General features: G+C 40.2%; 1 protein-coding gene across 1 annotated transcript in view; it reads right to left on the reverse strand.

Annotated features, from left to right (window-relative positions):
- Positions 1-1,045: 1,045 nt before the first annotated feature.
- Positions 1,046-14,367, reverse strand: part of cspg4 (chondroitin sulfate proteoglycan 4) — a 67,728-nt gene continuing 54,406 nt past the window's right edge. Inside the window, exons 7-11 of the mRNA XM_069163223.1 lie at positions 12,338-12,536; positions 11,713-11,844; positions 9,629-9,789; positions 6,820-7,003; positions 1,046-5,785 (exon numbers count right to left, since the gene is read on the reverse strand). Of these exons, the coding sequence (XP_069019324.1) occupies positions 3,918-5,785; positions 6,820-7,003; positions 9,629-9,789; positions 11,713-11,844; positions 12,338-12,536 (2,544 nt within the window). The 3' untranslated portion in view covers positions 1,046-3,917. The remainder of the gene's footprint in view (positions 5,786-6,819; positions 7,004-9,628; positions 9,790-11,712; positions 11,845-12,337; positions 12,537-14,367) is intronic.

A 14,367-nucleotide genomic window follows, 5' to 3' on the forward strand; every position in this document is an offset into this window, starting at 1 on the left:
TCTGGGTTTTCAAAGAGCTGTATGCACCCTAACGCCACCTGCTGGTCAAGAGGACTGATTGCAGCTCTAAAAAGCAGACAACAAAACGTTTATGTAAAGACATTTCCATGAGAAAGATGCAGCACTTTTTAAAATTATGAATGACTAAAACATGGACAGTGTTACTGTTTATTAAAAGGAACAGAGTCTTGTCTCTGATTTGTTGTTATCCAAAATTCACATCAGGTAATCTCTTAAAAAAATAACAATATAATTTTGTTAAATCATAACTAGTAAATCAATGTACTGTCTGGATATTTAATTTTTTATGCTTGTGAGTTTAGTTTGGTCTTACTCATACATACATTGGGATTACATTTCAACTAAACATCAATTTTATAAAGTAAAATAAAATACAATCATGTATACACGAGCTGTCCTAAATTTCCAATAAACAGCAACTTCTAAAATAAAAAATTACAGACTTCTGTTACAGTTTTAGAGTTTAGGTTCAAGGGTGTTTCACACTAAAATCATTTAGCATGAAATATTAAACAATTAAACAGGCGGGCACAATAGCAGCAGTTTTTGAAGATTTAATAGTGAGACGTAAACTATTTCAGAGTTTAGTGGCAAAGACAGACTCCCTTCATTTTAACCCTCGTGTTATCCTTGGGTCAAAATGACCCGCAGCTGTGTTCAACCAAGTTCTATTTTATTTCTATATTTTTGGGGAGTTTTTGGTTTAAAGAAACCCTCACAGCATCCTTGTCACCAATGATCCCCCCAAAAAATGAAAATATAGAAATAAAATAGAACTTGATTGAACACAGCTGCGGGTCATTTTGACCCAAGGACAACACAAGGGTTAACATATAACATGTATAACTATGTGAGCAAAACAGTTCAGAAATTCATATAGTTTTGTTCGTAATAGCTAAACTTTTATATCTAGATCTACACTTCAGTGACAGGCAGGGAAGAGATGCCAGTTGTCCCCGCGACAGCTCCTTGATTCGGGCAGGAGTATAATGAATTACATGAATATAAACATGAAAGAAGGGTGTTATGGGTAACCGTGTGTCACAGCCCGGGCAAGTATAATTCCACAGAAAATAAAAAAAGACCACAGATGTTGTTGCACAAACATTTTATTTCCATTAGTGCCGAGAAGAAACTCAGAGACATACTGCATCTTTAAAGGACATTTCTATTTTCTCAGAAACTAAACATGGCTTATTACCATCATTTTCAAAGGCACCTGCAGTTTACAGATAACAGTTTAATTTCGGACAAAATACACATAAGCTGAATATGAGATGATATGGGGAGTGACAGAAATAATAAATAATGAAGAATGAGAGGGAGAGGTGATAAAACTCAATGAAATGAACTCGACCTTCAGTAAGCAGAGAACGGGAGAGTGACGGGCACACACACACACACACACACACACACACACACACACACACACACACACACACACACACACACACACACACACCAGTCTAATCGAATGTAGTTACATGTACATACACCTTCAACACTAAACATGATATATATATATATATTTTTTTTTTTGAAATGTTAATCAGGCCCAGAAACCTTACTGAAAAACACAATATTTACACATAAAACAGGCAAGAAGTGGATGTGATATCTTGAAGGAGGAGCCTATCTTTTTTTTTATTTCAGCTATCTGTAAGAGATAATGTCACTGGAAATACACAGTCTCCTGAAACACATCACTTCCTGAGCTCTGTGCTGTGTGTAAAATCTTTACCTACATATACTGCTCTCAAAACACTACAAAAATAGAAGTTCAATAGAAGATGAATACTGCAAAGAAATCATAATCAGTACACAACAAGTGAAGACTAGGATGTCACTGGTATGTCTGGTATGTCGCAGTATGAGAAAAGAAATGTACACCAAAGAGTCATACTTTTAGAGAATCTGTTGTTTTTAGTGGATCAAAATTTTTTTATCTGAATTTGTTATTGGAGATCTTTGAGTACACCTTTTGTACGTCACTCCCCATTCAAAAAACAGATAACCGTCACAGGCCAGAGTGACAAAAAACGTTTTTAAAGAGGAAGTTTCTTATGTACAGTAGCAATGTTCTTACTTTTAAAATACAAAAGAAGTCTCACAACTTGAAAAAAAATTCTCGGGATTTAAAGATATGACAGTTTGTATATTCAGCTTACATGTGGAATGCTTGAAATGAAAAAGAACGCTAGCTTTTAGGACTTTCTGTCAGCGTTGTTTCAAATCAACACAACAGTGGAGCATTTTATTCCTTATTCCCATCAATCAGGGTTTATGAGTTCTTAATTGCAGACTCGGAAACTGTAAACATCCCAGTTTAAAATGACCTCACCCTTGCGTGTTAGCCGGTACGGATGTGTTAAAGAGCAACACAAGTGAAATGACGTCCTGCCCATGGTTCACAAACTGTGTACTTATGTGTAGTTATGCGGTCAGTGCTGTGCCAGTCCAGTGAATATTTACAAGCACTTTGGAAGCACGCAGAAATAATACAGATGATGACATGACTCTGAGCTAAATTCAATAGATGTTGATCAAGTTGTCACAACAAGGTTTAAACTGTTTGAAGTAGTAAACCATCCGCAGCTTCACATAAAAGTCAAATCTCATCATGATGAGATGAAAAACAGTTCATTTTGGGGAAATGAAGTTATTCACCTTCTGAAAGAATGTTAAAGAAGACTGATAAAACTCACACAACTGTCTGTTGAATATAGAACTGCAGCCAAGAGGCCATTATCTTAGCTTGGCATAGAGATTCAAAACAAGGAAAAACAGTTAGCCTGTAGCATCATATTTAAATGTTGGGCCGTCGAAGCTCAACACCTGTTGTTGCTAGAGAGATACACACAAGGTAACCTTTGGCGTCAGCACCGTCACCACCTGTGTGACAGAAGGAGGTCATGTGAGGGAGTTAAAAAGACTGATAAAGTTTGCAGTGGTTGGACAGGATAAACACAGGATTTCCACATGGAGACTAGTGTTCAAGTCTGTGAGAAAACAAAAGCCAGTGTGCATGTCTTTTAAGTAACGTAACATAATTAACTTATGTAACATGGGCATTTTCACCCACACCGTAATCTTTTCCTGAAACCTAACAATGTGTTTTTTAGTGCTTTAACCAACGGCTCATTGTGCATATCTCTGACACAACAACTGGCTGTGAGAACACGGCATGTATTTGCCAACCTGGGATGAGAACTGGTTGGCTGAAAGGAGACGTACCAACAGATATGAAAGTGGTATCAATCTTCCTGAAAGAAAGTCAATATTCTATGTATATGTAAATGTTCACCTTTAAACTGAATTTAGCCCTGAGAAACGACACACGACGGTACCTTTGAAACAAAAAATAAAGGAAAAATGCAAAGAGGCAGTTTGTCATGTACTTGATAAAAAAAAACAACCCACATCATATTACCTTATGTATACTCTTATCAAATTTCTTGATGAACCAACAACTGAATCAAACCCAAAACCGAGAATTTAAATTTATTTTCTACTCAAATCAATAATATTGGCCTACGATAGCATATGGAATACAAAAACAGAGCACAACCAAAATACTTTTTTGCAAACACGTAGCATGTTTATGTCTTCATTTGTGCCCTTTGACAAAGAGGAATGATAAAACTAAAATAAATAGACGCGGCACGAGCCTCCTAAGATTAGAAACTGCCTCTTTCTTTGCCAATAAGTATTCAGTGTTTCATTGCCTGAGAATTTGTCCACAGTTATGCTGAGATAAGTAAATAAACAATGGCGTCAAAAAATTTGTTTCATTTAAACTACTGTGGCAAGAGGTCTTTAATACTGAGAGGAATGATTTGAGGAGACCTCCAAACACTTGAGGATCCACCTCGGTCTGTGTCCTATCTCAAAGTGTTTCAGACCCAGTACTGGTTCTTTTTCAAGGCCGGGTTCGTTGTCCGACAGTGCTGCAGCAGCTCCGGGTCTGCATCTTTGTCCATGTTGGACATGGGGATGTTATTGGCCGGGTCAGTTTTGCGAAAGGTTTCTGTGCTGGCCACCTCTCCGTTTTTGGGCTTGGTGGCTGCCGTCTGGACGTTGTGCTTGCCTGTCTTGTTTTTACGGATCAGGTAGTAGGCCAAGATGGCTGCCAGCAGCAACAGGAGGAGGACGACGAGGATGGGGATGAGAATGGACCAGAAGCTCCGGCGCCAGGACACATGTGTTTTCCCGTGGGAACCAGAACCAGAAGATGCTGTGGTGGGGGCATCTCCGTGGGGCCAGTCCATGTTGCCCCTCCAGCGGGGGCTAGCTGGAGTGCTACGAGGGGACCCAGCCACACCAGGTAGGTCATTACTTTCCTTGGACGGGCCTTCTGAGGGAATCCTCAACAGAGTGGCAGGGTAAACTCCAGAGGCATTGTAAGGGCCCGTCTGGAAGGAAAGCACACATTCTGCAGGAGGGACCCCGTGGGCTTTGAGCAGGAAGCGGGCCTCGTCCTGAGTGACACCACCACGTGATCCAGAGGAGCTATCTAAGATTTCCATTGCCACACGTCCCTCATCCAGGTCCCTCTGGCTGAACAAATCCACCGGTTCACCTGCACCAGGACCACCAGACCTCACAAATCGAGCCCCTCTCGGTTGCTGGATGACAGTGAAGGTAGGGTAGGTTCTGGTCTTGTTGGCCAGAGGAGTTGCATCCAGAAGCTTTCTGTCCAGTTGGACTAGCGCTCCTTGGGGCAAGAGAGGATCCTGAGCGATGTTGGCCAGAGGCTGTACAGTGATGTTGAGAACAGAGGAGACGTTAGCCGCCCGGCTGCGGGCTACAAATGAAACGCTGTCTCGAGGTGAAGTGGATTTGACAAAGCGAACACTGACTCGGCCTTCTTTGATCTGTTTCTGGGTGAAGGCAGATGTGGGCTGTCGGTCTACCATGACAGCTGCATACTTAGGAACACTTGTGATTTTGTAGAGGATGTCCTCCTCAACAGGGCCCCCGGTGGTGGTCCTCAACATCTCCTCAGTAACCAGGGTCTCATCGTCGCCCTGCTTCACCTTGATCTCAGGAGCTTTGTCAAGAAGGAGGGTGCGAGCCAGGACGCTGATGTGAAGTGTGTACGGCTCGGTTTGGTGTTTTCCATCTGATACTATGAATTCCATGAAGCCATCAGCAAGGCTGTCATCACTGTAGAAGCCCACCTGCCCACGATTGACCATCTCTTGTGTGAATTCAGAGATAGGATCCATTGTTTGCGAGTCAACTAGTCGACCGTTGCTAGGTGCTTTGGTCACCTTGAAGTGCACCTCATCTGGTGGACTGTCTTCGTCTTGAGTGTTAAGGTGCTTCTGGGTCAGGGTGGTCATGGAGCCTTGAAGAACCTCTAAGAGCATATCTATAGTGACCAGCTCAGGAGGATCAGAGCCTCTGCGTTTGATTGAGATGTTAAAGACCTCCTCCAGGACCACAGACTCAGCAGGTGAGGCTGCACCACCACCCTCTGACTTCAGATGGGCCCTGAAACCGAAGCTGTCAAACGAGGCCCCTGAGTCATCATGGAGATACTCCAGCTTTCCTTGAGTTACATCTTCCTGCATGAAGGACGGGGCATTACGGGGCAGGTCCTGACCACCCAGGGTGATACGACCGTGATCGGGAAAACGCTTGATCTCAAAAACCACATCCACATCGCCTCGCTCAATTTCAGGAAGACTGGCCAGAAGGTTGGAGGCGTCAAGGATTGAATCGTCAATGGTTTTCCTCTGGCCCTGCACAATTTCCAGACCTGAGCGAGACAATAGAAACAAACAGAACTTTTATTTGTCATAAAATTCATCTTTTAAAGAAACTTAACGCTCAGTTTTGCCCATCTCCTGTTAGTGTTTGATTATGCAGCACATTACGTTTAGTCTGTTGGCACATTTGGAGAGACAGATGGAACAGGGGGCTTGTTGTTTTGGCAGCAACAGAAGTCTGACTGATAAATCCCTTCAAGACTTTAGACTGTTCAGGCAGTAAAAAAATAACAGTAAATAATAAGAAGGATATGAAGGACAAGCTGCAACTTCCTAACATAATGCCAAATTAATCGGGAATGGAAATCAATGTCATTTAAGCCAGACTTTCACATTCAGCCTCAATATCGATGACGACGTCCATTATCCAATGTTTCATACTCAAAACTTTGATGTTGGGTGATGTGTCTCTTTAAATTTGATCCAATATTAGATTTATCTGACTCCAGCCGTAGACTTAGGGCAAGCAATATCTTGTCTGAATAAAGGTTACCAGAAAACCCACCGCTGCCCATAAAACAAACATATGACATGACATAGGTGCAGCTGGTGCCCTCTAATGAGGCTTAACAGGCTTGATTTTTTTTAAATTTTTTGATTTTATGCACTTTATTAATCCCCGAGGGGAAATTTCTTCACTACAGCAGGGGGGCTCTCAGGGGGGAGATGCTGCAGCAGGCTGCCACTAGCGCGGCGCCAGGTAACCTGACCTGAGGTGCATGTTTTTGGATGGTGGGAGGAAGCCGGAGAACCCGGAGAGAACCCACGCAAGCACAGGGAGAACATGCAAACTCCGCACAGAAAGGCCCAGGACCGGATTCGAACTCGGAACCTTTTTTTCTGTGAGGTGACAATGCTAACCACTGCACCACCGTGCCGCCCAAATGCCGATACTAATCTGTTTCATAATAGCAGCAGAAATATATGGATAACAACTATGTAGATGCTTATTTATTATAGTTGCCTTTAAGACCATGTAGTTTACTTAATTTAAACTGTGATCCTCTGTCGTTTTGTAACTTACCTTTGTTCTTCCACAGCTGGGAGGAGATGTTGTTGTGAGCAGCATAGTAAGAGACAGTGATGGGCAGGATGTGGCGGACATCTGGAGCTGGTTGGGATGACAGAGTGAGCTCTATGGAGTCCCTCACCACCCAAAAAGGCTCCTCGGGTATCTGGTGCTCGTAGAAGACCGCTCCTGACTCCAACTGCGTACCAGAGGAAACAAAATCAGAGGATGGTGAGTAGTTTCTGGTAAAAGTCTATACTCACTGAGGTCACAGATTAACCCGTGCCATATTTTACCTTTATATCTTCATAGTTTGGTATTGCTAAAGAAGTAATTTTAATACTTCTTACACAACAAAAGATTTTGTCAAAACCTCTTTTGTGTCAGCAGGTATACGATTTATTTTGATGATTTTATCTCTATATTCCAGTGAATTTTTGCTGAATTTTTACAGCAATATGTTTTCATAGTGACACACTGCAGTCAGCTACTTGTTGATAACTTATTTAGACTAGAGCGGCTTTTATCGACAAAACCTGACATTTTAGTTTGATAAAATACTTTATTGCTTTCATTCCCTTGAACGTTTGCAAGCACCACAGTTAAATGAGAGCTCGAATGGCTGCAGCCGTGGTTTGGCTCGGCTGAACTGGGATACAGGGTTTGGGAACTGGAATGTGACGGCCTGTGTTCGCTCTCTGAGGTCACCGTGTCCTAAACTCAACTCTTCTCTCTCTCTCTCTCTCCTACACACACACACACACACATATGCACATACACACAAATGTGCACCAGTTTATTTATGCGCACACACAAACACACACTGCTGAATATTTCAAATCATCAAATTCTGTTTTTCGGCTCGACGTAGTGTTAGATATTCTGTCACAGTCCAAACGGAGCGGTTTGCAGGGAATGAATTTGCTCTCATGCTCGTCCAAGCACGGGCAGATGTCAGGAATGGCAAAGAACAGCATCGACTGCAGCCATGGCAGCTGCATGTGTAGAGGTACTGACTTGTCAACAATCCATTAAAGGGTGAAAACACCACTAGTTATATTTTGATTAATCCATATTTTTTGCAATCTGGATATTTGGTAATGTAATCTGAGAAAAAAAGAGAAAAATAGTGGTGCATCTTTGCCTTACAGACAGTACGGAACTGACTCACTGAACAAAGGAACTCTTTGGAAATAACAGCCACACCCTGATTTTTGCTGAAACACGTAGGTGTCATTCAAAGCCATTCATATTACTCAGGACTGCATATTGGTTCTGAAGTTACTCTGCCTATTGTACAGTGACTCGGATGATTAAGTCACTGAAATCTCCTTAATTGTTAGGTATGATTTTCTTGTCTGTTGCCAGGGTTTTTAAACATTCTACAACTCTGCTCATTAACAGAAGCTTTGACGGAGAGGTAGATGTATGTCCCAGTCCTGACAAGTCCTGAAAACTTTAAATGGGAAAAGGCCCATATGTCCCAGTGGCACAACGGCACATTCAATGAAGCCCCCTGCTGGTACAGAAGAGAAACACGGTCATACTTTATGCCTTGAGTTTAAAAGATATGACATTTCAAATTAAACAAGCCGCATTTAGTCATTTTATTTTGGCAATCTAGCACTTATATTCAGATGTTTAAATAGGTCAGTCTTGAGTTTCACGGCTTTGGGGTTAATGGTATCAACAGGCTTGGCTTGGTAACTGGAGTTACATTGTTTATAGAGATTGTTTATAGAGAATAACTTTCAAGATATATTGAATTATGTGAATTATAGTGAATTATTAACACTCAAGTAGCTACAGTGTTTTAGCTTATTTTAGAAAATAATTATTAAGCGCCATTACACACTTAAATTACTTGTTGTTTGGCATTTTTGAGTTAGAAAAACGATGGAAAATGTGGAGAGACATGTTACAAGGCCTAAAACCAGTCATTCATCATTGTTGCTGAAACAACCCATCTGACTGCTCCAAACATAACTCCTATCAGTGCTCTCTGTCATTTCTATGGCTACGGTTTGTATAATTTCAGGAAACGAATACTACTTGGTTAAAAACAACAAAGACAGCGGTCATTGTCAACAGAAACCAACACCGCCTGTTGCCAGGAGACGGAACACACATCACAATGTTTGGCGACGAAAGTCTGACCCCTCATGCTCCACGAGACGCTGGTTTTCAGGAATATGTAACCATAGAGTTGCTCCTTTTCAAGGTTCTGAGAAAAGAACCAGCAGTGTTTTGTGTGCTCTGCGAATAAATTCTCCACAGTTACCAACTTTCAGTAATATCAACAAACACAGTTCTGCCTGCTTTAGTCCAGACTGAGTGAGGTTTGCTTCTGTATTTGAGTTTAACTTCTCTCATATAAATAAAAAGAAAAATAGAATGAAACCCATTGAACTGATTTTGCATTCCCAGTTTGTGTTGAAAGATTAGCTGTGTTTTATGTGACAAGCGGTATAATGTCTGTTTGATGTCAGAGACGATTAGGAGGCCTGCGTCTGTTGAGTAATACAAACTTGCTATTAATAAGAATGTTACATCTCAAAGTAAAGAGGATTTATTTGACCAACAAAAGGAAATATAAAACAGTTTAAATTTCTCTTTCCCCAAGTATTTATTAAAAGAATAATCTGGCAAAAAGATAGCTTTTCTTAATTTTTTGTCAATGTATTTTATTATTTTACTGTTTTAATATTTCCTATTTAAATCATTATTATCATTAAAGGTTACTCAGGACAATATTTTTTTAAAGGGGGAGGAGAGGAAATGAGTTAAATAAAATACATGCCAGAAACAGATATTCAGTAATTACCTGTGTTTGTGAGAAGCGGCTGATTTCCTCATACTGGTTCCTGTCATTGGCCAGGATGAGTCTTCCCAAACGAGGTGGGCGGACAAGTGAGTAGCTTATTTCATTTCCATCCTCACTGGTTACAGCCCCCAGATTGGCACTTGTGATCGGCTGCCTTGTTCCTGTAAAAACACACACACAGACACAGACACACAGTGTTTTGAGCACTGAGATGATTCTATGGAGTACGCCGTCTTGGCAGTGAAGTCAAGCTTGTAAAATTAAGCAGAGTTTAGAAAAGCCTCAAACTGTAGAGGCAACAGCAACTCAGAGGACAGAAGGGTTTCCTCATATGGAGAGAGCGCCATTCCAAAAATGTGTCTGAGCTTTTAAAAATGTGACAACAAATCTCGTATAGCATGCATAAAAGTTATAATAAAAGTTTATTATGAACAGGATTCATGTTATTGCTTCTACTGAAACGTGTGCTCATAAAATACTTTAACTTCAGCAGGTGGTGTTCTTTAAAAGTAATATTTCATTTCCAAAATATTTATATAAACTTGAAAGATACAACCCTGCGTACCACATGAACACCAGTTTAGTGCGCTGCAGCTCTGAACAGCTATTAAAGGCATGTGAGTAAATAAGATCAGGTGATTAAAAAAGAAAAGTCTTCCTGTTTGAGTAAAAATCTAAAATCATAAGAAATAAATTGCACCATGGTTTAATTTGGTACTTTCAGTGTTATTTGCAGATAGAAGCTCACTTGATCTGGTTTGAAAAGAGGCTTGGTAGCTAAATGTTTGCACACTTTATGATTTTTCTTGACTTGTGTTCCTGTTACACAACAGTTTCACATGTTTCACTCAAACATGATGATGTCTATAACTCAAGACAATCTTGGGATATTAAGGTAAATTTAATGTGCCATTCTCCTGTAATTACCACATATGGCCACAGTGGGACGCTGTTTAGCTGTTCCATACTCTAAACAAATCTAAACTTCTGTGTTAAAAGTAACAAATACAGAGCCATGTGGCAGATTTCCTCAAACAAACAAACAACAAAGAATGGTGTGCAGCTCAGGTATAACATAGTGCAACAATAATAATAGGTACCAAAGAAGGTGTTTAAGAAAAATAAATCTAGTAACTGTAAACCTGTACTATCTACTGCTATTTCAGACGACATGCCATCATTTCTGTTTCTACATCGAATGCTGTACCAAACTACATCTTATTGAAAGGCATGACTAATATTTCCCTCTGAATATAACCCAGTGCCACATTACTTCTAACTATGACCTCAGTGCTAAACCATATCTTTGACTTAATCTAATTCAGTATATTGCACATCTGTGTCATCACATCTAACAGAGCCCGTCACATTAACACAATATATATAATATATATATTATAAATAAGTATTCCCTGTATGATTGCACTTGTAGAACACAAACTGCACATTTGCCCTAGTACATAGTTTTGTACTTATTCTTTATTGTAAAACTTTATTTGTATACCAACTGTCTTTTGTGGTTAGCTGTATTTTTTGTCAAATTCTGTTTGTGTGAAAACTTATTTGGCAAGAAATCGGATTTGGATATCTGATTCTGACGGTGTGACAATTTGAACATTGGAAATATACTTTATGGCAGAAGAGTTGTTTTGGATTAGCTTGTACAGGTACAGAGTGTTCATTCAGTTACAGTTGTATTAAAGATCAAATAAATATGTTTACATAGCACACTATAAATCCGACTGTATATTAAGTGGAGAAAAGGAAGAAATGCTTTGTTTTGAATTCACTAAAATGCTTTTAATGTCAAGTTTTCTATCTAAAAAAATAAAGTGAAAATTCAAGGAAATAAGTGGAGACCATTTACAGACTTCCCGATGATTCTTCAGTAGAAGATGTCTAATTAGTTACAAAGCAATATCTTAAGTAAGGTTTGGAAAAACTTTTACTGCATGTTTTGTTTGTCTTACAGAGAAACACTTTAAAAGGACCTATCATTATATTCCTACTCTATAATGACTATGTTGAACAAGTGACCGCTGCAGTCTACACGGCTTACAATCAGGAGGATTTTGGCATCTTACCTGGAAATACCACTAGCTCCTCCTGCGTTACCATGGTGATGGTGAGAGGCCTGGCTGTGACGACAAATCGGTAGAGAGGAGACGTGTGCTCTCCGTCTGTCACGGTGAAACTGAAACCACCAGACTCTTCACCTGGAGGAAGAAAAGAGATTGGAATAGCAGTCATTTGTTTAGTTAAATCCATGTGTCAGTCTTTGTTTGTTTGTTTCTGTTGTTCTCAGTTTCTCTCTTGTTTGTCTCTATTAAACTTTAATTTATACTGATGACTATTGTAAACACAGAATGCAATTTAAGGCTTTCTATACCTTTGTTTGCTTTAATTAAAAAAAAAAAACCCACTTATTTGTCACAATAAAGGGGAAAATAAAGGGTGCATTCAAGCAGTCTTTTTTACACAACATGGCCACATTGATCAATACCAGTGACATATTGATTACTTTACAAGCGGCTGAGATTTCTGCTAAGAGAAACACACAGACTTATGTTTAAGCAAGTTAAAGTTTGTTGTAATCACAGCTGTCTGAGACAGATAAGGGATACAGATCCTCGGTAATTAGACAATATAATAGTATAAGAATAGAGATGCAGCACAGTGTGACTGAACACCGAGTTCTGGTGGTCTCACCCTCGTGAATGAAGATGACCTCTCCTTTGTTTATGTTAGCCTGTGTGAAGTTTAGGATGCCCTCTTCGGGTGCCTCTTTCAACGCAACCATCCCGCTGGTTGGCATCTCAACGTGGTAAACCAGTTCCTCGGCAGTGGTGTCAGCGTCCTCAGTGCTCAGCATGCTGGAGGTGATATCAGCTTCCTCACCAGCGAGAACCTGTGAGGTATCAAAGACAAGAAGAGTGAGAGAGAGACAGAAAGGAAAACACACCACAGATTACAAAACCTGGGAAAGATAGATAGATAGATAGATAGATAGATAGATAGATAGATAGATAGATAGATAGATAGATAGATAGATAGATAGATAGATAGATAGATAGATAGATAGATAGATAGATAGATAGAAAGACGGACATAATTATAAAGAAGAAGAAAAAAAAAAAAACCAGTCACATCCAAAGTAACAATTTAAAAAGTTAATTATTCCTCCATGGCATTCGAGGAGCTCCTGTTATCAGAAAATGGAACACAGCAGTGCGGGTCGAATGACTCTCCCTGGGTGGAGGGCCGTTAATGGACTTCTAATGGTCGGCAGGCTGAAAGGAGCATTAATTGAAAGAAATGGGTCAGATCCCTGGAAAGACATTCTTAAATAGCCGGAATCAGTCGGGAGAGGGAGCTGAGGGTGCCTCGCATTAAGAGGTACATATAGATCCACAAAGCCATTCGCCCTCCAATACCTCTGTCCCTCTTCCTCCAGACTCTGGATAAAGGGCAGGAGCCCTCCGGCAGGAGGAGGAGACACCACAGTCCTGGATATTAATGCTTCAAGTGTCTCTCACTGAGACTCAGTTACACTCAGAAGTGAATGTACAGTTGTGCCAGTTCCATACTCTGACTTTCAACGACTCCTAAACAATAGGTATGATTTGTTGGTTGCGTGTGCAAATTAAGAGACATAGACAGTAACACAGACAAAGTACGAGTGTTTCCAGTTGAAAAACAGCAAGTCAAAACTTAACCTGCAGTAGCTGTGCCTCATTCTGGTCTAATGAGGATACTGCCCACTGAGGAAAAATAAATCTCTGCTGCTTCTGGGGGGGATTTCTCTAAATTAATGCTGGACACTTTTTCAAAACCCTGATGTTTGTTGTTGAAGTCTAAATTGCAGAAAATGTTGCTGCTATTATTATAGCTGGGCTATTAAAAATATTTGTACGGTGTCACAGGGTCTACATGGGCCTAGCTGTTCATGGGAATTTGACAATGCACCACCAAATAATACAAGTGAGTCATAGTACATTAACAGTTTCCGCTGTTTAGTGCTTCAGGGTGGGGTTTATTTTTCAGTTACAGTCACAGCAGCCTAAATCCTTGAGTTGGTAATTAGGTTTAGCTGTATATAATCCAAACACACATCTAGACACTTAACACAGAGAGTGTTATGACAGCAAGCGCTTCGTCTGTGAAAAGCTTGAGTTGAAAGATTAAGAGTGGACAGACATCATGGCACAGTAGTGCTTTGAGCTAAAGGCTAAACTGAGGATGCTTAATTTGCAGATGTTTTGGGATGTGCAATGTTTACCACGTCCACCTGAGTTTAACGCGACAGCATGCAAAAAGCAGAGCATGATGGGAATGTCATTAGTTCGGTATGTGTTTGTTCATGAAAGAAAGTTCTGGACAAAGAAAAATGGACTATTCTAGTCTCCAGTAAATTGTCATCCTGAGGGGGACACGAATGTTTGCTAAATCCTCAAAAAAATGTTGCTCTTATGGTGGTGCTCGTGAAAAATCCAGGGGATAGTTGTTGAGGTATTTCTGTCTTGAACAAAGTGTATAAACAAACTAACATCCCCAGGGCCGCGCTGTGCTCCATTTCCCCATTTTTACACTTTACGCTGTGGAGCTGTTATGAAAAGACAGGAAATGTTGCCTCTTTAAGTCCTCAAAGTCATCTCTGCTATTTCAGATTCCTTTAGACTCGTCCAATATAACAAATGTTGTTGTGAAGTGGATAATTTAGTTGCCTTACAGTCCACTGC

Source organism: Embiotoca jacksoni, unplaced genomic scaffold, assembly GCF_022577435.1.
Source record: "Embiotoca jacksoni isolate LCO1_2020_lvr unplaced genomic scaffold, fEmbJac1.0.p SCAF_3, whole genome shotgun sequence".
Classification (NCBI taxonomy): Eukaryota; Metazoa; Chordata; class Actinopteri; family Embiotocidae; genus Embiotoca; species Embiotoca jacksoni.